The sequence below is a fragment of the Colletotrichum truncatum genome (genome assembly GCF_014235925.2).
Source record: "Colletotrichum truncatum strain CMES1059 chromosome Unknown Contig_0005, whole genome shotgun sequence".
Taxonomy (NCBI): domain Eukaryota; kingdom Fungi; phylum Ascomycota; class Sordariomycetes; order Glomerellales; family Glomerellaceae; genus Colletotrichum; species Colletotrichum truncatum.
Window position 1 is genome coordinate 2,885,158 of NW_027222402.1, and position 21,798 is coordinate 2,906,955.

The 21,798-nt window shown below is 50.8% G+C and overlaps 7 protein-coding genes across 7 annotated transcripts; 3 read left to right on the top strand and 4 right to left on the bottom strand.

Moving 5' to 3' along the window:
• Nucleotides 1-1,036: 1,036 nt before the first annotated feature.
• CTRU02_208847 (casein kinase II subunit beta-2) lies at nucleotides 1,037-2,127 on the top strand (the record flags this gene model as incomplete). Its single annotated transcript, XM_036724735.1, has 3 exons — nucleotides 1,037-1,096; nucleotides 1,313-1,558; nucleotides 1,651-2,127. The coding sequence occupies 3 exons, from the start codon at nucleotides 1,037-1,039 to the stop codon at nucleotides 2,125-2,127; spliced, it is 783 nt and encodes a 260-aa protein (XP_036583367.1).
• Nucleotides 2,128-2,963: 836 nt separating this feature from the next.
• On the bottom strand, nucleotides 2,964-4,392 carry CTRU02_208848 (pap2 domain containing protein; the record flags this gene model as incomplete). The annotated part of the gene is made up of 2 exons (XM_036724734.1): nucleotides 2,964-4,056; nucleotides 4,145-4,392. 2 exons carry the CDS (start codon nucleotides 4,390-4,392, stop codon nucleotides 2,964-2,966), a joined length of 1,341 nt encoding a protein of 446 aa, XP_036583366.1.
• A 4,630-nt stretch (nucleotides 4,393-9,022) lies between these two features.
• On the top strand, nucleotides 9,023-10,604 carry CTRU02_208849 (chitin deacetylase; the record flags this gene model as incomplete). Its single annotated transcript, XM_036724732.1, has 7 exons — nucleotides 9,023-9,390; nucleotides 9,443-9,462; nucleotides 9,523-9,838; nucleotides 9,899-9,956; nucleotides 10,037-10,087; nucleotides 10,148-10,188; nucleotides 10,259-10,604. The coding sequence occupies 7 exons, from the start codon at nucleotides 9,023-9,025 to the stop codon at nucleotides 10,602-10,604; spliced, it is 1,200 nt and encodes a 399-aa protein (XP_036583364.1).
• A 1,274-nt stretch (nucleotides 10,605-11,878) lies between these two features.
• Nucleotides 11,879-13,587, bottom strand: CTRU02_208850 (g2 mitotic-specific cyclin-b; the record flags this gene model as incomplete). Its single annotated transcript, XM_036724731.1, has 4 exons — nucleotides 11,879-12,003; nucleotides 12,056-12,194; nucleotides 12,246-13,478; nucleotides 13,582-13,587. The coding sequence occupies 4 exons, from the start codon at nucleotides 13,585-13,587 to the stop codon at nucleotides 11,879-11,881; spliced, it is 1,503 nt and encodes a 500-aa protein (XP_036583363.1).
• A 1,839-nt stretch (nucleotides 13,588-15,426) lies between these two features.
• Nucleotides 15,427-16,723, top strand: CTRU02_208851 (mitochondrial 54S ribosomal protein uL2m; the record flags this gene model as incomplete). The annotated part of the gene is made up of 3 exons (XM_036724730.1): nucleotides 15,427-16,411; nucleotides 16,480-16,553; nucleotides 16,616-16,723. The coding sequence occupies 3 exons, from the start codon at nucleotides 15,427-15,429 to the stop codon at nucleotides 16,721-16,723; spliced, it is 1,167 nt and encodes a 388-aa protein (XP_036583362.1).
• A 265-nt stretch (nucleotides 16,724-16,988) lies between these two features.
• CTRU02_208852 (uncharacterized protein) lies at nucleotides 16,989-17,357 on the bottom strand (the record flags this gene model as incomplete). Its single annotated transcript, XM_036724729.1, has 1 exon — nucleotides 16,989-17,357. One exon carries the CDS (start codon nucleotides 17,355-17,357, stop codon nucleotides 16,989-16,991), a length of 369 nt encoding a protein of 122 aa, XP_036583361.1.
• An 856-nt stretch (nucleotides 17,358-18,213) lies between these two features.
• CTRU02_208853 (uncharacterized protein) lies at nucleotides 18,214-18,501 on the bottom strand (the record flags this gene model as incomplete). Its single annotated transcript, XM_036724728.1, has 1 exon — nucleotides 18,214-18,501. The coding sequence occupies one exon, from the start codon at nucleotides 18,499-18,501 to the stop codon at nucleotides 18,214-18,216; it is 288 nt and encodes a 95-aa protein (XP_036583360.1).
• Between the last annotated feature and the right edge of the window lie 3,297 nt (nucleotides 18,502-21,798).

Below are 21,798 nucleotides of genomic sequence, written 5' to 3' on the forward strand. Positions count from 1 at the left end.
ATTGTTGTGCAATGTACAAGAAAAACAGAGGTTAGACAGTGGCGGACGCTTTTCGCATATCTCCCACCAGTACAAGAGCTGTTTGAGGAATCTCTTCAGCGAGGGTCTCTCAAAACCGCTGGTGGTTACCTCATTATTCTACACACACTGGACGAGCTCGGATCTGCTTCAGAACAAACTGTGCGACTACTGTCAAGAGCGATGAAGGAGGGTGACTGGGAACTGTGTAAAGAGCTGGCGCGCTTCTTGGCCGCCATGGATGAAACCGGCAACTCACTTCGCGAGGCAATGGAGGGCGTAAATATCTCAGTGAAAGGCGGCGGTCGTGACTCCCCTGGCCTGATGACCAGGCTTGGTGTTCCAGGCAACCGAGTCGTTAATGGCCTAGGACTGAAGTATGCAGAGCAGAGCGATGAGATAGATTCGGAGGGGCATTCAATCAGTGATGCAGCCAGCTTCAGCTCCGACGGGCGCTGATGGCTGTTGGCATCCCATGAAATGAAGAAAGAAACTGGCCAGATATCTTGTTCTCTTATCTTTGTTACGTTTTTGCTTCTCCTGGCATCTCAGCCTGGTATACTCGACAATTTCTGCGTGGCCCCTACACAGCAACCAAAACATCCTCTTTTCTGCCAGCTTGGCTGTTTCCAGATTAATATTTATGAATTGGTGATCCTACGAAGATTTGTGTTGATCATGCCTCGACGAATGGCAACTTTATGCAGTGAATATTTAGGTGGCTTGGTGCAATCGTTCTGCTTTGAGAACACAGGTAAACACAGGTACGTACCGGCCCTGGCCCCCGCCCCTCCCTAACTGCACCAAAAGCCCCGCCAACCACTTCTGCCCTGCAGATGGAGCGCAGGAAATCAGCGTCAACTTCAATTCTACGAAAGACACTTACTATCAGTCAGTCGCCTAAACGTCCATCGCCGAACAACCCCTCTCTGCAGCGCCATACGATAGCTGCAAATTGCCATAATCAACTTGGCCATGATATAAAGGCTTAATACGTACGAGTCGCACCTTCTTCATCATGATGGACGACTTCGTCAGCGAGTCGGATAGCGACTACACGAGCTATTGGCGCGATTGGGTGAGTTATCGACTCATCGGCATCATCTCTTCCATATGATTCTGGGTTCTCTGAGGCTTTAATTTCGACTGGTACCATGGGTCAATACAAAGCGAGCTGTGACACGCTTGCGCGCTCGTTGACCGCCTTTCCCGGCCTTGTCTGTCGCAGCGACTACACCACTATCACTGTTACTGATTTGACGAGAAGACTTGCTAACGACTCTACGCTGTCTAGTTTATATCTTCTCGAGGCAATGAGTACTTCTGCGAGATTGACGAAGACTACCTCACGGACCGCTTCAACCTAACAGGACTGAACACGGAGGTCCAATACTACCAATATGCGCTTGATCTTATCACCGATGTCTTCGACCTTGATTGCGACGATGAGATGAGAGAGACGATCGAGAAATCGGCCCGACATTTGTACGGCCTTGTTCATGCCCGCTTCATCGTCACGACGAGGGGTCTTGCCAAGATGGTGCGCGTTATATTGCTCCAGCTGTCGTCTCAAAGAGGCTGATAGACCCTTCAACAACACATCGAGGTTGCTAACACATCTAATTCATCTAGCTCGAAAAGTACAAAAAAGCCGACTTCGGCAAATGCCCCCGTGTGATGTGCCATTCGCATCCGCTACTACCCATGGGCCTCTCAGATGTTCCCAACATGAAGCCGGTTAAGCTCTACTGCGCTCGCTGCGAGGACATCTATAACCCCAAATCATCGCGGCACGCCGCCATCGATGGTGCCTATTTTGGTACCTCATTCCACAACATCATATTCCAGGCTTACCCGGCCCTTATCCCCACCAAGAGCGCTGAGCGATACGTGCCTCGCGTGTATGGCTTTAAGGTCCACGCCTCGGCCGCTTTAATTCGGTGGCAGCATCAAAAAAAAGGTGAGATGCGGCGCCGGTTGAAGAAGATGGAGGTCGACAGCGGTTTCCGTGATGACGATGTCCTAGACGATGGAGACGATGAGGATATCGAGTTTGAGGGCGTTGACAGTCGAGTAACTGGTGGCAACGACGGGGTTGCTATGGCTTGATAGTTTTGAGGTCGTGTGGAGAGACAGACTATTCTTATGCGGTGTGGCAGGTACGGTGAGGCTACGGAAGGGGGGACCGCTCGCGAATATGCCATCTTAAGCGGTAGATGTAGCCTATCCGCTTGGCCCCTTTTTATACTTATGTTCTGCATGCGTTGATAGAGTTGGTCCCTAGGATAATGATATAACGGTTTTCATGATCCAAATTTGGTGTCTCTCGGCCAGCATCGACCAAGTCCGTGAGATTGCTTTGCAGCAGCAATTTGCACCCATGAAGGTCAACCAAGTCATGTCGTCGTTAGGCGTATGGACAAGAACCAGTTACACTGCACGTGCACGTCTGCAAAAGGACAAATGGATACCATTCGTGTACATTGTAACATACTGCCTGTGAGTTGCAAGTAGACGCTTGTTTGCCGCAGGGTCAAGTCTTGTGAAGCCAGGCCTGACAAAATAATTGAATCGGAGAGACACAACATTAGGACAATACACACACTTGACGACTAGGAGGAGTCTCACGAGAAGGAATAGATTTCACGAGGTCTCCAGCGCAATTACACGGTCAAAATCGAAAAGTATCATTCCCCCAGCCGTCATTGTGAGTCTATTCCATAACCTATCATATCTGTATGCCGTGCCTGGCCGCATCTCACAAAAAGGGATAATAATAAAAACTGAAGAGCAAATGAAAAAAAAAAAAAAAAAATTCATTGCGTCAGACCGCCAAGGCCATTCAGGCGCGTGGTATACCGTAGAACTCCGATCATGCCCAACATGTCCAATGGAATATGCAATAGGTAGTACCTTTCTGCACCACATCCGCCACAAAGTATAAATCAGAACCTGTTTTCAGGGCCTGAGCCATCATTTGAGTTGGGCTTGCCCATGAACTGAGTCGATGTCGCTTGGTCCGCCGGACGTGTCATGTACGCCTCTTCCTCATCTCCTGACCTGATGAAGTCTCCCTTCTCCGTCGCGTAGCTGTACGAGCCCACTCCCGACCACCACGCCTTGTCATGACTGCGGGGACCCCACGCCCAGCCAGCCCCCTGACTGATGGGGAGGTGGTAATAGCGGAAAGCAAAGATTGAGGTGAAAACACCAATCAGGTAGCCAAACAAGATGTCGAATCCGTGATGTCGAAAATCAAACCAACGAGAGCCAGCAATAAAAATGGACCCAAACCAAGGAAGAACAACAATGGTCAAAAGATAAATGGGGGGTGCGGCGGCTTGGCGACGAACAGCGGTGACTATTTTGTTATGCTCAGCAAGGTTTCTGGCAGCGCCAGAGGTGTCCGGGTTAAGAGAGCCTCCCTCTCCTGATCGCACTTCCTCATAGTCAGAGCTTGACTTTTGCAGACGAGACGGGAAGGCCGAATGGGACGATGGTTCGCTGTTGTTGGCCACAAAGGGCAAGGTGACGGCAAACTTGCTAGCGAGGAAGAGGGACAGATATATTAGGCCAGCGGCAGCAGAGCTCGAGTGGCCGGATGGGTAGCTGCGGAAGCCGTCCTCAAGTTTGTGCTTGTCAGTGCTGGTGCAGATGGCAGCGGAAACGAGCTGGCCGAAGCCAGTGGCGCCGTCCAAACCAGTGATGTTTGCTATGGTACCGCCCACAAAATATCTTTGAATATTCGCGAGGTCTGGTTGACAGCGAGACAGTAAATCGGGCCGTGGCTTTCCGAACATGTTCTTCATGCCATTCGTGATGAACCAGGCACCGACCATGGCAAGTGCAAGACCAAGCCAACCAATATGCAACTCCCATAACTTGCGCTTCCAAATCAGAGCCTTCGGAGTGCCTTTGGGAACGGTGTTTCCGGGAACGAGGACGAGGCAAACTATGGCGATGATAACGATGGGAACAAGAACGGCGCAAATCACAGCAAGCCACATGGGGACAGTTTCGTGTTCGGTAAAGGGGAAGCTAAGACTTGGATCAGCAAGGAACAAGGCGAGGAAGACAGTCACAAAAACAGCACGCTGCCCGGGGGAGGGAGGGGGCTTCTTCTTACGAAATGTTGGGGTCGATGACCGAGAAGGGTCGCATATTCGGGGTGACGATTCCCAGTACACCTCCAATACCAGCAACGACGAGCAAGACGAACCAATCGAAGACATAGGAACCGATCAAGGATGGGGTCCAGTGGGAACGGCGCGTGCGGATTGACCGCCTCTCGTATGGCACTGGTGACTCGGGCATCTTGTAGTATGAGGGCCTCGATGAGGGCGATAGGTTTGTAAGAGGAATAGAGGTGGACATGAGGGGAGAAGTAGAAGTAGGAAAAGGGAGGTGAGAGGGAGGTCCTCCGGATGGGGGGTCTAAGCTACTTCAGTTGAACCCGGGCCCAGCCTTAAAGGTAAAATAGATATTTGGTAGGGAAAGAAGAGAGAGTTTAAGTGTATGGGGGTGGAACGGGGAACGGATCCGCACAAGCGCAGAAGATGCGGTCGATGGGGGTGCAGCCAGGACCCAAGGGCGCGCGCGCGCGCATGCGGTAAAAGCTGGCCGCTGGGGGAGGAAGGGAAGGCCACTGGGTATCTTGCGTAGACAAGTGCCCCAAATGGTGGGCTGTGTAAATGGAGTAGAACCGGGGAAAGTGCCTACCCAAGTTTGGGTAAGTTTAAGACAGGGTCGAGTAAGGTACCTCGCTACGTAGTGAGCCGATGTAGATAGATAGATAGATAGACAGGTGTGTAGGTAGGTAGGTGTTCGTAGGCCGGCAACAAAAAGAAGGAAGAATGGGCGATGGGAAGGGAAAAGAAAGGTCTCACGAAATTTGAGCGGCAACGGTGTTTGCAGAGTGGATGCTCACTGTCCAGGGGTACGTGTTACAGCACGAGGGATGTCGAGGAAAGACAGGCTAAGCAGCTGTACACTAGATTGACAAACCCAAAAGCGATCCGCCCAGGCATCCAATTCCGAAGGGATGAAAATCAAAAGGATGGAGGCGAGAAAGAGGTTGGAAAACTGAACATCCTTCAACATTACGGGGTGACGAATGTAGTAAGCAGTCGCGTGGCAGTGCTGCGGAGGAGCACCACCAGCGGCAATTCAGCGGCAGGGCAGAGGCGCCGCGCTGCTACAAGTACAGTATTCGTACCTCAGGAAGAGTACTCGAAGGGCAATGCAGCTGCCAGTGGTACAACCCCTTCCCCAGCTGAACAAGTCGAATACCTGAACGCCTCACGAAAGTCGCCGAGCTTGCAGGGTTTATCCGTACATAAGGAACAACCAGCATCGTCCATCTTTAGAACATTTTGCAAGGTGCCAGCCTTTGCACGTCGCATTACAACGGCCAGTCTTGGAGAAGGGCGACATTGCTGTAGTGGCAAGTACGTTCGTTCATCTGTACATCCCCGCAACACCCGTTGTCGTTCATTTTCACCGTCTGAGCAAGCAAAAAGAGTCTATGTGATGCGCAAGGGATGCATACTTGACTATAATAGAAAGGTGCCTGTTTATGCGCAGTACGGCGAAGCATCCCATCAGCTAGTCGAGGGAGTCTTAGCCCGCTTCGGTTGATCTGCTCTGGCCTTGGGTAGAGGTTGGCCGCGGAACCACAGAACGCTTGACATTGCACGTATTGGTGGATTGATACGGAACCCGAGGGGCAATTGAGGGACAGAAGAGAATGGGTAGACATCCACCGCTGGAGGATAAAATTTGGAGAGAAAAAAAAAGAAAAAAAGAGATAGAGAGATAGAGACTGCGTGTGTGAAGGGTTAGGGGGAGAACGGGGTGCTGATTTGAGGAGCGCTGGCTGAGGGAGCCCGTCTCATGCAACACCAGTCAGCGATCCTCAGGGGCTGAAGAGTGGCCTTGTAATTTGTACCTTGTCACTGTTGAAAAGGCCATAAAAAGGCTGTTTAAGTGCTGTTGAGCACCGACTCCTTTGCAACTGAATCCTGACTGGCTAGCACGACGTCGTAGTCGCGCACAGGGTGCCGTTTCGCAGCCTTTTCGTTGGTCGGCTCGCCGTGGCTTGGGTCTTGGCCGTGGAGTAGAAAAGGCAGAGATCCTGTCACTTCTGACTTTGCCAAGCTGCTCGTCAGCTTCACTTACCGCATCCAACCCACCTGCCGTTGTTCTCGATTCACCACCTCGGGATGCTGTGCAAACCAAGGCCAGTTTGATTACGCAATGAAACCATCCCAAGAGACCTCATGTAACAGTTGTCTCAATGAGCCACATACCTCTCGATCCAAACCCAAACTACCAATTGCAACGCACTACCAAGTCCTGATAATATGACCTAACTTTGCACAAGAGACACATTCCTTCCTAGGTGAGCTGGCTGGGCCTAGCACACCACCATACTTATATACCTAGCATATGAAAAACGATAAGGGGATTGCTTCGTCATCCGTCAGAATCCAAGTCCAACCCACATGTCTCACTGCGTTGGAGACGCTCATATCTGTCACTCCATACCTCTCGGCTCTGACGGCTCCGTTGCGTCTGGTATGTGGCATGGCTCTGTAGTTTCAATTCACTCCCTCCGTGACACGAGCTCTGTCTTTTCTTGGGTCTTGACTTTCGGCCCGCGTTCGTCGGTAGTACGGCACTGGATGATAGCTCTGCCAATATCGCAACGCGTGGCTTGGATCGGTCGCGAATCGCCAAGCAGCGCAACGATTTCTTCGGGTCTAGGCCGGCCCGATGAATTTGTTATGACTGGTCCATTCGTACCGTATGGGCCTATTGACATTTCCATCATTCAATAAAGGACTAGAAGAAAACTTTTGCCGAAAACAAGTGGGTCTTCGTCTGAACATGACAGAGGAACTGGATGACGGCGGCTGTAATGACCGTGACCTTACATACTGAGTGTTCCCTTCACGTAGTGACCCTGTCCTTTCTGCTAGATTCAGGCGAAATGGCTCGTGCGCTTGGCATTGACTTCGGCAAACAATTGGCGGTTGAATACGCATACACATACGCCACGCAAGGCAATGGCCTTCTTTAGCCTGACGCGCTGGTGGCAGTGGTGGCAGTGGTGGTAGTGGTGGTAGTGGTCATGGTGATGTGCAACTTGCCACAAGCAGAAGCAACCATCGAAAGCGATACCTACTACCATTTGAGTCAACAAGTGATGCCGCGGCGGCCTCGGACACCGCAACGGCGGAGGGCGCAATTGTCCAATCCCGCGCCAGTCTCCACATGATCGCCATGGCGGTGCGAAACGCGGCCAAACAGATATCCCCTTGTTCCTCGCCCCGTGTACCTGACCGATCTGAAAAATGAGCGCTACGCCGTAGTAGGTTGCGATGGGCAACGACTGTGAAAGACTGAGGTGCCTCTGCTCATCTTCGTTTTCGTCATTTTTTCTTCCACTGGCTTGACATTCATTATTAATGTGTCAGCTTACATCCCATTCCCCTTCATTTGCTTACCCGCAAGTTCATGGCTGCCCTGGGGCCTCGTACCGTATCATCCAACGTCCAGGGTGCGTAACTGGTTCTGCAGATCCTCACCGGCCTTGCCTGTTGCCCAATGACACTCATCGCCCGAAACAAGTGGCCCCTGAAGACGGGAGCCGCTTGTTTCCAACTTCCCGTCGGGTTCACACCTGCGGCAGAGGGAATTCTCCGACCCTCTCCGATCCACTTCAACCCATTTCATAATTGGCCCTCAACAGGTCGATGATGACGCCTGCTAGTACAACTCAACCACTGAATTCCATACATCCAGAGGAATGAACCCAATAGACTTCCGATGTAACACTCTATCTATCCTGCTGCCCGATGGCCCCACAACTGCGGCGCCGAATACGGCCTACCTTCTCGAGGTCGCGGCTCCGCTCGGTCCGTAGTTGAGGCTGGGCTGCGCACTGGGCTTTAATCACCACACTCCGCCATCCAACACAACTAACTCCTCACCCAAGTGTAGATGTGTTCATTAAGTTCGGGTGAGCCAATTCAGAGTCTCTCTGGGATCGTATGCCGCAGCTATAGGTCTTTTGTATGTTGGCTGAACTCATTCATCTATGGAAGCCGAGTCAACTAGCATATGACTTCCGCTTCGACAACACAAAATCTACATTTCAATGGTACAGGAACATAAAAGTTCCGGCCGCCTTGATAACCTCATCCAAAGTCCAGTGGCGTTGCTGTTTACAGTCCGAACAGTTTTGTTTAACCTTGACCTGGTCGATTTTAGTCTTCCCATTTGCCTCTGCGCTGCCATCCTGCTGGCAATGGATTGGTTGTTTCCGTCCTTCGTGTTCAAACTGCATTGTCATTACGCCGCATAAGATGATTTATCACACTTCTTTGATGGATGTTCTCTTCTCGAGTCCCTGAATTTTCTCTGCTCGGCAGATGTACTTACCTCTTTTTCAAAGGGCTTGGGCCTCGACATACGGTCCTCTGTTGTGCAACCCCCGCTGTCACCCAGTCTGCAATAATACATCTCCTTCTCCTTCAGCCCACTTCATGGCTGCCTAGCCTCCCTTGATCTATTCCTGGCTTCGATCTCTTGCGGCGGCGCCAGTGGCCTTTGCGAAAGTGAATCCTTTCCTCGCCATAATACCATGAAGTCACTTCAGACCCCTGCAGGTTGTAATCATACTAAGCTTTATTCCAGGCCAGACTTCGATACTGAACTGATTCTCCGACATTGTCGCTCTGCGCCGCCATAACAAAGATGCTAATTGTTGACATTTTCAGAGAAACTTCGGGCTCGCCCGGTCCTCGATCCTCATCCTCCTACGTGTGGTGGGGTATTCATCCATATAAACTACTTCCCGCTGCCGTGTTTCTTGGCTGGACTTGACGGACATCACAGGCGATAATGTTTACTCGCTACGGTCTACAAGTACATTCGTTCTTATCTTGTTTCCTTTTATTTTATTTTATTTGTCATTAAATTATCATCGCTATGGTCGAAGATGTTGCCTACTTTCGAATTGCTCGCATTTGGACTCGCTCTAGCGATTGGAACGTTGGCATCTCCCTCCCTCATTATCTCCAAGGCAGCATCTCCCGACAACACCTGCGGAACAACTGGCAATGGAGGCAATCCATCTTCGTTCTCTTGTTCGACGGATCTCCCGTGCTGTTCCGTTAATGTTTGGTGTGGCAATACGGACGAGTACTGCCTGGTATCCAATGGGTGCCAGGGCGATTTCGGCACCTGCGTGCAAGACAGTGATGCTGGAGGAGGCAACAGTGACCAAGGCTCGTTCGGAAATGCTCAGTGTGGCCCTGACAATGATAATATGATATGTGCACCTAACGAATGTTGTTCTGCCGCTGGGTTGATGATCCGTTTGAATCCATATGCCTATACTTCATTAACTCATTGGCAGCTTTTGTGGAACAACTTCTGGTAAGACATAGCTCTCATATTAACATACATGAAAGTCACACTTCTGATAAGCATATCCAGACCACTGCAAAGTTCCAGACTGCTTGTTCCAATCTGGACCAGCCTGCGATGCCGATAAAATCCCGCCCGGCCAGAATACGTCAAGTATTGCCCGTCCTTGGGGTGGTCAGATTGCATACGGAGGTCCTGGCATCTACAGCTGTGTCAACCCAGGAGACGTGGCTTTAACGTACGACGATGGTCCAGATAAATACTTGAGTGATCTACTAGATCTTCTCAAGGGATACAATGCCTCTGCTACCTTTGTGATAATAGGTAACAATAATGCCAAGGGCGAAATCGATGACTTGGCTCTGCCTTGGGCTAGTATTATCAAGTAAGTAACTAAGAACATACATTGGTTGCCTCTGATTTCTAGCTAAGTTTTGTACTAAAGGCGAATGTACATCCGAGGTCATCAGTTTGCCAGTCACACCTGGTCCCACGCTGATTTGGTAACATCCACTCCTTCTCCCTTTCCTTCAAATTTCCTACTGCGTCTACTTCGGTCCCTGACATGCGACTTCCCCTATAGTGCAAAATCACATCCGTGCAGCGCAAAAATGAGATGTACAAGCTAGAAATGGTTAGTTGCACCTTCTCGATAGAGTTCCTTTCTAGAAATACTAAATTACTGACGTTCTAGGCTTTGCGCAACATTATCGGTGTTTTCCCTACCTGCATGAGGTCAGTCACTCTACCTAGAACATGGCCACATGTTGAATGATGTCCTGTTGACATCGCTCTCTTACTTCGGACCACCCTTTTCCTCCTGTGCAGCAGAGTGTGGCTGTGAAAACGACATGGCGGCCCTGGGCTACTCTATCATTTACTTTGAGCTTGATACGGCCGATTACCTTCACGATAGCCCGTCGGAGATCTCCCAATCCGAGGATATTGTCGACCATGCCATCGACGCTAAGCCGTCTCCTAATGGCAGTTTCCTTGTCATCGGCCATGACATCCACCAGCAGACGGTTTACAGCCTCACGGAATATATGCTGCAAAATTTTCAGGGCAAGAAGATGGTTACCCTGGGTGAATGTCTTGGGGTCCCCAAGGAAAATTGGTACCGTGCCGACACTCGCATCACACTAGATTAAATAACCCGAGTACACCTGGTCTGTCAAAAGGCTGTAGATGAGGCAGCAGAGTTAGAAGGGCATGGGCTTTCATGTACGGCTGATACGCCTGCCTTAGGTTGTTGCTATAGCACCCAGTATCTTTCGCTCACGAGAGCAGTGGCTTGCTTGTCTTTTTCTTGTTAAGAGCTTCTCACGGTAATTTGCAAGTGTACAATATGCCCTTCAACTTTGCCGTCCGTACTCACTGGCACTCCTGTCCCTTATCCATATACAACTGAGACCAGGCAGATCCTGCACATAGGATTCAAGGTCAGAGCAAAAACCAACGTAGTGCTATCTTACTGAGCGAGTCAATCGCCCACGCATGTTAACGTCTGTCGGAATTGTCGGGCCCGTATGTGCTGCAGCGTTGCCCGGCTCCAAGGAGAGGGGCCTTGAATCAAAACAATGGAGACAAACTGTTGACACGTCGAACAAAACAAGGATCATACGCGGTGCGTCTGTCCCAGGTCATGAATAACCAGACGCAGTCCACGAAGTGTCATGGATCGTCGGCATACGACTCCTAATCCCAACTCTTGCATGATAATCCAAAGCAACATGCCCAACTTGAACAAGAAACGCAATGCATTGTATTTACCCTGCCCTGAACCTAGCATTCTCCGAACAAACGTATGTACAATTTTTGCACGACCGTCGCCTTTCTTCCACTTTCACATGTAACCCCTTTCCCAGAAGGCCAATACTCCCAGGTCCCCCTCCCAAAACACCCCCAAAATGGAGAGACAATGAGGCTACGACAGAGCGCTGTACCCTTAGGCAGGCGGTGCCTGAACATGCAACACTAAAGGACCCCATTCTTTGCCAGCCTAGTGGAAAGACAGAGTCAACGAACTCCAGCCAAACCGTCCGCTTTCGTGATATCCTTGACCTCTGACTCCATGCGCCATTCGTGACAAGAGTATAAAATCCCTATGCACTGGAAAATGTAAAACCGACAACAAATAGCAGCCAAAAAAAAACTGCTAGTATCTGACAATGGAGCCTGAACAATGTAACTCGGGCGTAAAAATAATAAAAAAGACCCGTCATTCCTTCCCTAAGGCCGCTTGGTGTAATTTTCACGAGGGTGGGCTCAGTAAAGCGCGAAGAGGGGATGCGGACTGATGCACACCTCAAGATGTGTGGTCGTCGATCTGTGCATTCGTAATAGTGACCGTAAACGCTGATGCTCATCCAACTACCCGGAATATCCAGTGAACAAGAGTTCGTTTTTCGAAGGCCGTGTGCCACTAGTAATCATCATCCTCAGGGTAGTCATCTTCCTGGGCAGAGATCTGGTCCAGGGAGAGATGAGGGTCAACGATACCGAAGTGAACTGCACTTTTCTTGGCCCACTGGCGAGTAAGGATCGAAGCTGCATCTCGTTAGCTCTGCAAAGAGGGACACTGGCGACGGAATGTAGCTACCCTTGAGAAACTTCTTGCTGGCGTACTTCTTGAAGAAGGCCTCGTGAATAACTGGGCGCGCGAGGTAGTCTACCATAAGGCGAACAACCGGCTCGATTTCCTCCTCGTTATAGCCAGCATAAAATGCGATGGTATCATCCTGCTACGAGGTTAATAGAAGAACGACGAATATGGCTTAGCTTAAACATACCCAGTCACCGCGGTCGAGAATCAGTCTGGCCAGGTACATAGCACCAGCCGCAACATGACTCGGCCTGTAAGCCATGAACCGGTGATCCAAAAGGCTAATCTCCATAAGATATTTGCCAATGGTACGGCACTGGATATCGTAATTATCGGCCTTGCTGATGCGACGGAGAAAGTTCATTGGATTAGGGTAGCTGAGATCGTAGTTTAGAGTGCCGAGAACAAAACGTTCTGCGCTCAAGATCTCTGCTTCACTGAATCCATCATCGGCAACGTGCCGGAAGTTGGCGACGTGAGGCGACAGAACCTCCTCATACTTGGACGCAATAAACATGGCGGTGATACCAACGAGCTGTAGGCGGTCGAGCTGCACGACCTTCTCAGACAGGAAGCGGTCGATGATGTTGATGGCGAGGAAGAGAGTTTCAGGGAGGAGGTGGAAGCGAGTGTGAACCTCGATTAGCCAGTCGACAAGGATTCCACGCGTCTTCCATTCCAAATCGTCTTGATGCTCCATGTAATTGGGGTTGGGAATCGAGTTGCATTCCAAGTCTCGGAGATACTCGAAGATTTCGTTGGCATACTCAGCCACCATCAAGGGATCGTCCAAGTCTTCCTCGTCAAGGTTCTTGACACCCTCAGGGTACTCGGTCATGGGTTGCTTTGTGACTTCAGTAGGTTCTGACTCGACAACGGGAGGTTTGGTAGGTGCAGCATCGTCCTCTGGAAGACGGGGCTTTACGGGCTGAGCGGGGTGATGCTTCTTGCGCCGGGGTTCATCTTGCTCAACGACATTCTCATCCTTAACAATGGTTACCGTTGCAGAGGTCGCTTTGCGTTTAGCAACACCGGATCCAGGGGCGCGCTTGGCTTCGGATTTTTTGTTAGTCTCCTTGGGTGCTAGAGCAGATCTGGTTGTGGTGGCTCGGGATTGGTTCTTGGTGATACCGGTGGGCTGAGCAGCCTTTGATACAAGACCGACCTTGCTGGTGGTCTTCTTTACCTCAACGCCATCTGCTTTGTGGACATTGCTCATATCACCAAGGGCGCTGCGCTTCCGTGGGCCTGCTGTTGTGTTCGCGTTTACTACCGACTTCTTCGTTGCCAAGGCTTTTCCTGGGCCAGCAAGCTCATCAACGTTCAATGCGGCTGCCTTAGCACGCGTCATACGCATCGATCCACTGTTCTCATCGTTCTCGTTTGACACGAGGCGTTGTGCACGCGTCGGACGGGGTTGCTACAGGGGACTGTAAGCGAGATGGCGACGCGAATAGGCTCGACCCAGCGGTAGCCGCGAAAACGAGAAGGAGGAAAAGGCAAGAAGGCTAAAAAAAACTTACAGGCATTTTGTCGACCCGGTCTGTGAAGATGGAGGAGCTTGCAATGTAGTAGTCTGTCAAGATTTAGTCAGTATTGAACGCGTCGACAAGAACCCAAGCGCCACCAAGGTAAGCCCCGGGTAGAGACAGGATGATGATAGGGTAAGCGCCACGGAGTGTTTGATGGAAAAGGTGCTTGAGAGAGGAGTGCGACGTGAAGAGGAACTTCGTCGAGACATGCGCACCTTGGGAATGATGATGACGAGGTACTCGAACGCGAGCAAAACGGTTGTGCTGGTTTGGCGCCAAACACGAATAGCTCTGATGAGGGAGAATTAGTCGCGTCCAGGAAGCCAATTGCAAGAGATGCAATAGTCGGAGGCGGGGTAGGCAAGTTGATAGGGTATCTCGGAGGTTGGAGGAGAATTAAGAATTGGGACCCAGGTGGGAAGAAAAAAAAAGAGGTTGTTTATGTGGGAAGAGGAGTTGGAAGAACAATGTGATGTGTGTTTTTGCTGAGGTAGTGGGAACAGAGGACGTGATGTGGTATGTAGTGGGTATTGAGAACGGGGTACTGTGGTACGTACCTTAGGTCGCGGCTCGCGGTGACCCTGGTCAGGTTATGGTCACCACAGTAGCGTAGCTAGGCGGAGGCGCGAACGACGGACAGGGAGTGGCTTCTTGACTCTCGGTTAAGGAAGTCGCGCGTCTTTGTCGTGACAGATGACGACGGAGGTAACAGTCGCGACGGCGTTGGAAGTGAACACAGAGAAAGGAAATCTAACCCTTTGTGCGTATGAGAGGACTAGAAATCACAGAGATAGCAGCCCAGGCGACGTCTGCTATGAGGTCGAGGCAGTGAATTGTCGACTGACGATGATGCGCGTAAGTTTGAGGGTGGTAGGGGCCTGAAATCATACGAACAATGGCCTGCGTTTGGAATATTGAAGGCGACGCGTGGGGGTAAGACTGAGATGTGAATTACTTTGATAGTCGGTGTGAATAGGTGCTGGATGTGGAGAGTGAAGATGAAGACTGAGAGAGTAGAGAGCCCTTGTATGAAATAGGAACAATAAGGGCAAATGATAGCTTTGGGCGTGATATCTAGTCGACTCTCGCTCAAAGAAGTGTTGCACCTTGGAGGCAAGCAATAAGGTAGTCAATCGGAGATAGTTGTGGCTTATGAAGAAGACTGGAAGGAAGAAAGGTCGCGGTGCCAAGCGAGCAGGTACGCGATTGCTCCCGGGCTGCACGCGAGGGTCTGGAGGGACGCAGCACAAAAGATGGATGGAAAACTGGGCCGTCCCCGGTTACAATAGCAATCAACACTGGCAACCGCAGGGCAACCATCCATCATTGGTTGCATTTTCAGCTACACGCTAGTCACGCTTCCTCTGGTACCGAAGCTTGCGGGGCGTGTCGTGTCAAGACGAGACCGGACGCCTGAGGCTCAACTGACCGTGCTCATCCACATTTGCCATGTGACCCATGTTTTTGAACCAGAGAATGTGGCTGAAGCTTTGCTTCCTCGGCGTCGGCAGAACAATTATTTCGAAAGCTCGAAATCTGCACTGCACTGGACCAATCTCCTCCGACCTGAAATCGAAGCCATTCCCACCTACGCTGCGCCAAAGGGGCCATTCTTGAGGTCTGTGAAGTAGGTTGGGCGATTCTCGGGTGCCTCGGACTTCAATTGAAGACTTGATTATCATTTTTCGTTGTCCTTCGCCGCGATCTGTCCACTTTCTCATCTCCGCGTCATGTTGCGCTGACTGGCCTCTCCTGAAATACCAATCACACACATTGAGCAAACCGAGAGGAAGAGAGAGCAGACCTTTCGAGCCTCGAATCTAGATTACCATCGAAATGCCCTCGCCGCGCATGATGTTACCGGCTCAGAGGAGCTGCGGCGCCTTCATGGGCTCACCCGCCCTCCGCACCTTACTCTTAAGGCAGTATGCTACTGTTACAAGGTCTACCGAGACACCTGCCTCCGACAAGACGACATCGCCCGCCAGCGAGTTTTTCGTGCCCACAGCATCCGACAAGTCTACCAGGGATTCTGTCATCATGCGCACCTATAAGCCGCGAACCCCCGGTGTGCGACACTTGAAGCGCCCCATCAACGACCACCTGTGGAAGGGTCGCCCGTTCTTGCCCCTGACCTTCCCCAAAAAGGGCCACGGCAAGGGAGGTCGTAACTCCTCTGGAAAAATCACCGTCAGGCATCGTGGAGGTGGTGCTAAAAGGAGGATACGAACTGTCGACTTTGAGCGCTGGCAGCCCGGCCCGCATTTAGTCGATCGCATTGAGCACGACCCTGGACGGAGCGCTCATATTGCCTTGCTCACGAACAAAGACACAGGCCGTAAGAGCTACATTGTGGCTGCTGAGGGCATGCGAGCGGGGGACCTTGTTCACAGCTACCGTTCTGGTATTCCCCAAGACCTTCTCGATAGCATGGGTGGTGTGGTCGATCCCGGTATTCTGGCAGCTAAGACTGCTTGGAGAGGCAACTGTTTGCCCATGCACATGATTCCAATTGGTACTGTTGTCTTCAACGTTGGATCAAGAGCTAAGGGTGGTGCTGTCTTCTGCCGTAGCGCCGGCACCTACGCGATTGTTGTCTCCAAAGAGGAAGAGACCAAGGACGACGGTACTAAGGTGATGACGGGCAAGTACGTCAATGTCCGTCTGCAGAGTGGTGAAATTCGCAGAGTCAGCAAGGATGCTTGCGCAACCATCGGAGTAGCCAGCAACCCACACCACCAGTACAGACAGCTGGGCAAGGCTGGAAGAAGCCGTTGGCTGAACATCCGCCCTACCGTTCGTGGTGTTGCCATGAATTCTGGTATGTCGCATGAGCCTGCACACTTACTTGTTGTGAACCAGTATTTGCTAATCCTTATCACTCGGCAGTTGATCATCCTCATGGTGGTGGTCGCGGAAAGTCCAAGGGAAACCGTCACCCAACGAGTCCTTGGGGCACACCGGTGAGTCGTTCTGTAAAACTCCTTGATCAACTCAAGACTTTGCTAACAATTTTGCGATACAGGCCAAGGGAGGATACAAGACCCGTCGCAAGCACAACTTCAACAAATGGGTTGTCGAACCCAGATTGCGCAACATGGGCAGGAGGAGAAACAAGAGCCAGGCAGCCTAGATATAGTGTTGCCGCTGCACGATTCTTGTAGACTGACACAGACAACTAGGACCACCGTTGCGGAGCCTGTGGAGGTGAAGTACGATGCTTTTATTGTAAATGTATGCCATAGTATTTGTATCATAGAGCCGTTCGCGCTGAGCTGCTAACCCCTGGCACAACTTGCCAAGATACTGCAACTGCACTGTACCACCACTCTGCTCTCAACATCCTCTTCGTAGTTGGTCTCTAGCTTGTATTGATAGTGCCGCAGAGCCTTGGTGTTCTAACTGCTTGCCCATGGTTCTGTTGTCCGACTACCGACCGGCTTATTTCGTCGATCTTTACCACCACATCTGTCGTCTCCGGTCTTGTTCAGGCATGAGTCACGCTTTCGTTGTTTCCAGGCGGCTATGCCTCCTTTGTTCGTCTCTTTGTACAACTTTTTTGCACATTCGAGCTTCTCTTTCGCCTGCATTGTTTCCGCTCGAAATTCCAACACGTCATCTTTGATGGCCTGCCTTGTCTTGTTGCGCTCTTCTGTCATAGCGACCAAGCAATCCCACGTGGGGGGTGGCGACATGATGTTTCCGCCAACCATAAACCAAACCTTCATTGGAACTAGATCTTGCCCGATTACGGTATGTTTGGGCATATGGAGTACTATTGCTGGCTTGTGGCGGGTAGTTGTTCGTACTGGCCTGACTGAGTGGGCAGGTTTATGTTGGATTGCCTCTGACGTCTCTGCCTATCCTGGTTCTTTTTCACTAACTCTCTCGATGATTGGTAGGCGTAAGTTGATGGCAATGTAAGACCCTGACAGCCTCTTTTATACGATCCAGATATGTACTATTAGTTGTTATGCTAAGGACTCTGATTGACACCCTCGGCAGTGGCTGGCTGCCTTGGTAAAAACGGTTCAAGTCTCCATTCACTGGAAATACACAGGTCTTACACCTTGGGATTATATCATTTAACAGTGAAGCACAAAATCACTCTGCACCTTTAATGAAAAAAAAAAAAAAAAAAAAAAAAAAACTACACGTCCAGCAAGCAGTAGTCACAACAAGAGAATAAAGGATAATACCACAAGGGGTTGGCTCTAGTGAGAAAGACCGTTGAATGATTGAATATTGTCATTTATGGAAGGAGAAAAAATATCTCGCGTAACTTTTATCGCCGCATACCGTTCTAGTCGCACCATTGCAACCTACCAAGAAGGCCATGGCCATGTTTACAGAAGAGGGTTCCCGGTGATTTCCGTGGCTGTTATCCACGGGCCAACCTTCCATAATTGTATTTGGCCCAAGTGCCGCTTTCCATATCAGCCTTAACGCCCTTTACGCCCTTTACGCCTCTTTTTTCAATGTTGTGAAGCCTCCTGTTCCGGCTTCCAGTCTAATCCGTTCCTGACCCCAAAATTTCCTAAACCTCGTTCGTAAGATGAGTGCTGTGTGGTTCCCATTGCTCGTCCTCCCGCCATATGGCGTCAAGTATACTGTGGGTGGCGCTTATCGTGAACCCATGCGCTCCTCGACGCTGCCCCAGTATACAACTGGTCGTGGCTCAAGGATACTGAGCTCGCTACCGAAACTCTTGCGTTCCTCCTCAAGGTCGAGGATTGACGGTTGGCTGAAGACGATGCTATTAATGGTACTGGCAGGGGACGAAGAGGTTGTGGCGAAAGAGTCTCTGTTGCTGCTGGCACGGGAGGAGGCGGATGAGGACCGGCGGAAGGTGGTGTGCAGTGTGCCTGCAGAAAAGCGAGCGGTGATGGACTGGAAACGGGATGACTGCATGACGGGCAGGTTTTTTTGTTTCCTTTTTTTTCTTTGGTGAGACGGCGGGAAAGTACGAGATAGAATGTTGGGACGATTTCGCCGACGAGGAAGCGCCTGAACAATCGCTTGTGTGTGAATTTAAAGGAGAGGCACAGCCTGTGATGGGAAAAGAACAATGGAAAGAGTGACGAGAACGTAATGCACTTATAGACAGGACAGCTAGTTCCACAAAGGAGGCATAGAATGAACAGAAGTCAACCGCCAGGGAGAGTCAATGCTTGAAAATGAAGCTGGAGTGGAGCGGGCAAAGAAGAGTTCAAGGTGAGCGTGGGAAGAGAAAGCGGATTGGGATGAAATATATCCAGTCTGGCTCCGAGAGAGAGAATGAGAGAAGAGTGGTGGCAGCTGAGAGCAATGACGAGCAAAGAGCCCCTGGTAAGGAATCAATCGCAGACGAAGCGAAGTGGCAGAGGGTACAGAAGAGCAGGGGCAGGGAGGTGGGCGGGCGACATTCAGTACGCACTAGGCATGCATGCAAGGCGCCGCGTGGAGAAGCGGGTTCGGTCCAGGGGGTGACGCAGGGGAGATCAATGCGAGAGGACCACTCTGAATTCTTTTGGCAACCACACTTTCAGTTGCGGGGATTCGTTGAGATGCCGGGTCCATGAGGTAGGAAGCGAAGAGGGGTGGATGGCGTGTTGTTCAGACGACGCAGAGAAAAATGTCGATTGCGGCTAGCGTGAGAACTCAGGCGGCGAGCGGGAGGTTAGGCGGTCCCGACGGAATTGTGTTCGTAGCCCTAGTGCTGAGAGAACGGGCTGTGTAGACAGTAGGTAACCCAGTAGGAGAGGCCAATGGTAATCATTTTGCCTGATGTGTGGTGTGGATGTGGAAGAGGGGATCCACAAGATGCGGCAGCGTTGGACAGAAAGAGACTAGAATAATGATGCGGCCTTGCCGAGGGATGCTCTACGGTACAGTAGCAGTTGCTTACCGCTGACGAGGGGACTGAACCGGCCATTCCTTGGTCACCCCTTATCTCCCACCGCACCCCCTTGCCGTGGTGACGATAAGTGACACTTACCTACCGGTACTTCACATTTTGACATACGTGTGCTACCTCGCAAGCAATGGGTAGAGCTGGGTACTAGAGACGTAGAAGCCACTTGGGCCATGTTGAGGGCCATGAGGTGGCCGGTAGAGCAACGTCAGTGAAGGATGAGAACCGTTGCGGCAGGTGAAATTTCTTATTGTCAAACTGCAAAAAAGTACTGAAAGAGTAGTGAGACGCCAGTAGGCAAGAAACGTCCATGAGCAAGCATGTTGCAAAGAAGTCTGAGGCCTGTTGCAGCCTCAAGCTCCCACGGCCCCAACTGATGACAGTGTGATCGTCGTTGGGTCTTTGGTGTTGGACTCGTGCCAGGACAGGGGCTCTAAAACACCCTCCCGGGGGTGGATGCTCTGTACGGAGAGCATCGAAACACAGACTTGAGAGCCCTGGCGTGCCGTAGTACCTGCCACCTGCCACCTGCAGCAGGGTGATTTCGGCTTCAACTTGGCTCCGCTTACACAAGGAACGACGAATTAATTTGACATGTCAATACACCGAACGAGGGGATTGGTTTCCACTTACCAGGCCAGGAAAGAATATAAAGAAGCACCATGATCTTCATTAGTGAAGCAGGGACTGTGTAGATGTGGTCACGCAGACAATGTCAGGGGCTGCAGTACGTACCCCCCCCTTCCCGTTGTCCATAGTAAGTGATCCAGACAAAGAATGCACGGCTGTTTCAAGGGCACCCGCCAGCGAATTTGCCGATGTCATGCCTGGTGGCTGACGGCGGTGATGACGGGTTTAGCGGCCACGACCCTGATCTTACTAACGTTGCTAAAGGCAAAGTCTCTAACTTGAGGTACAGTGACTGGGGAATGCATAATAGGCAGTGTGGACCCTTCCAAAGCGTCGCCGGCGCGGCGAGGCGTTCGTGCCAATCTTCACTAGCCAGTTGACGAATCCTTCTGGAAAGTCACTGCCCGTCATTTTTGAACAGGACTCACCCTGGAAGTCTCCGTTCCCAAATATACGGACGTCGTATAATACAAACATTAATCAACTCTTTTTGTACATTGCCACACTGGTTTAGATGAATAATGTGTTACTTTCCAAGTAAATGGAACAGTGGAGAGCGTGTTTGATTTAGAGAGACGAAAGCTACTGATAATAGAATGACTGATGGAGTGAATATGCATAACAACCTCAGCTCCATGATGCCATAGAGGACATCTATACTTAATCGCCTCCAACCACAGTACACACGCATATACGCTCTTCCCCTTTCAAGATGGATGGTCATGTGACAATAAGACGTGGCAGGAAAGAAAGATCAGGGACGAAAGAGCCTTTGAATGCCATAACTCTGATTTGATGCGCTTGACGGTGTCTGCATTCTTGTCGCTTCGGCTACCTGATTTCTATATGATGAGCTGCTAAACCGAGACCAAAGGATAAGATCCAATTAATAGTGTTGTGGACATGCTTGAACTTTTCCAGAGCTTGGCGTGGATTCCGTCAATAAAGCGGAAGGGCGCCCTTAACCAGTGGAGGCTCGATTAAAAGACAACCCTTCCCTTCTTCCCCTTCTTCCCCTTCTTCCCCTTCTTCCCCTTCTTCCCCTTCTTCCTGTGAATCGTCACTATACCGTGTGGCTCTCGGTCGACTTTATCTTATCAGAATTCTACAGCTAGTCAACCGCACTTTGAGTTACTCTGCGGGAACAAGGGCACCGAGAGGGGCATCATGAAACAAATATGGGCATGAAACAAGAAAAATCCGAGCGACGAGACATGACCGGACCGTGCCAAACCAAACGAGACACGAGGGACAAAGACGAGAGCTGGGTTCTGTTGACGAGGACATAAAGAAATTCCCGACTCCTTGCGGAGTATCAATGATCCCGAGTTCTTCGGTGTACTCCAGTCCCGTCACATCCCATCATTCATAAACCATTCACCCGTTCGGATCGATCCCGTGGACATCACAGAATATGCGAGACAAGCTTTAAGCAAATGGAAGATGACCACCAATGTAGAAAAGTGTGATTAACAGTGCAGTAGGTGACGTTTCTGGGAAAGTTCTCAGTCCATGACTACAACGGGGTGATACTGCAAAATCTCTCGTGTCGAACTCCAGTTCGGGCTCAAAGCAACGCGCGTCTAATTATAGTCCATTTGCAGATTAGCTCCTGGTGAATTGGGACCTGTGAGATGTGTGTTGTTGGTGAGTTAAGAATTGAAGCTGAGGGGATTCTCGATGCG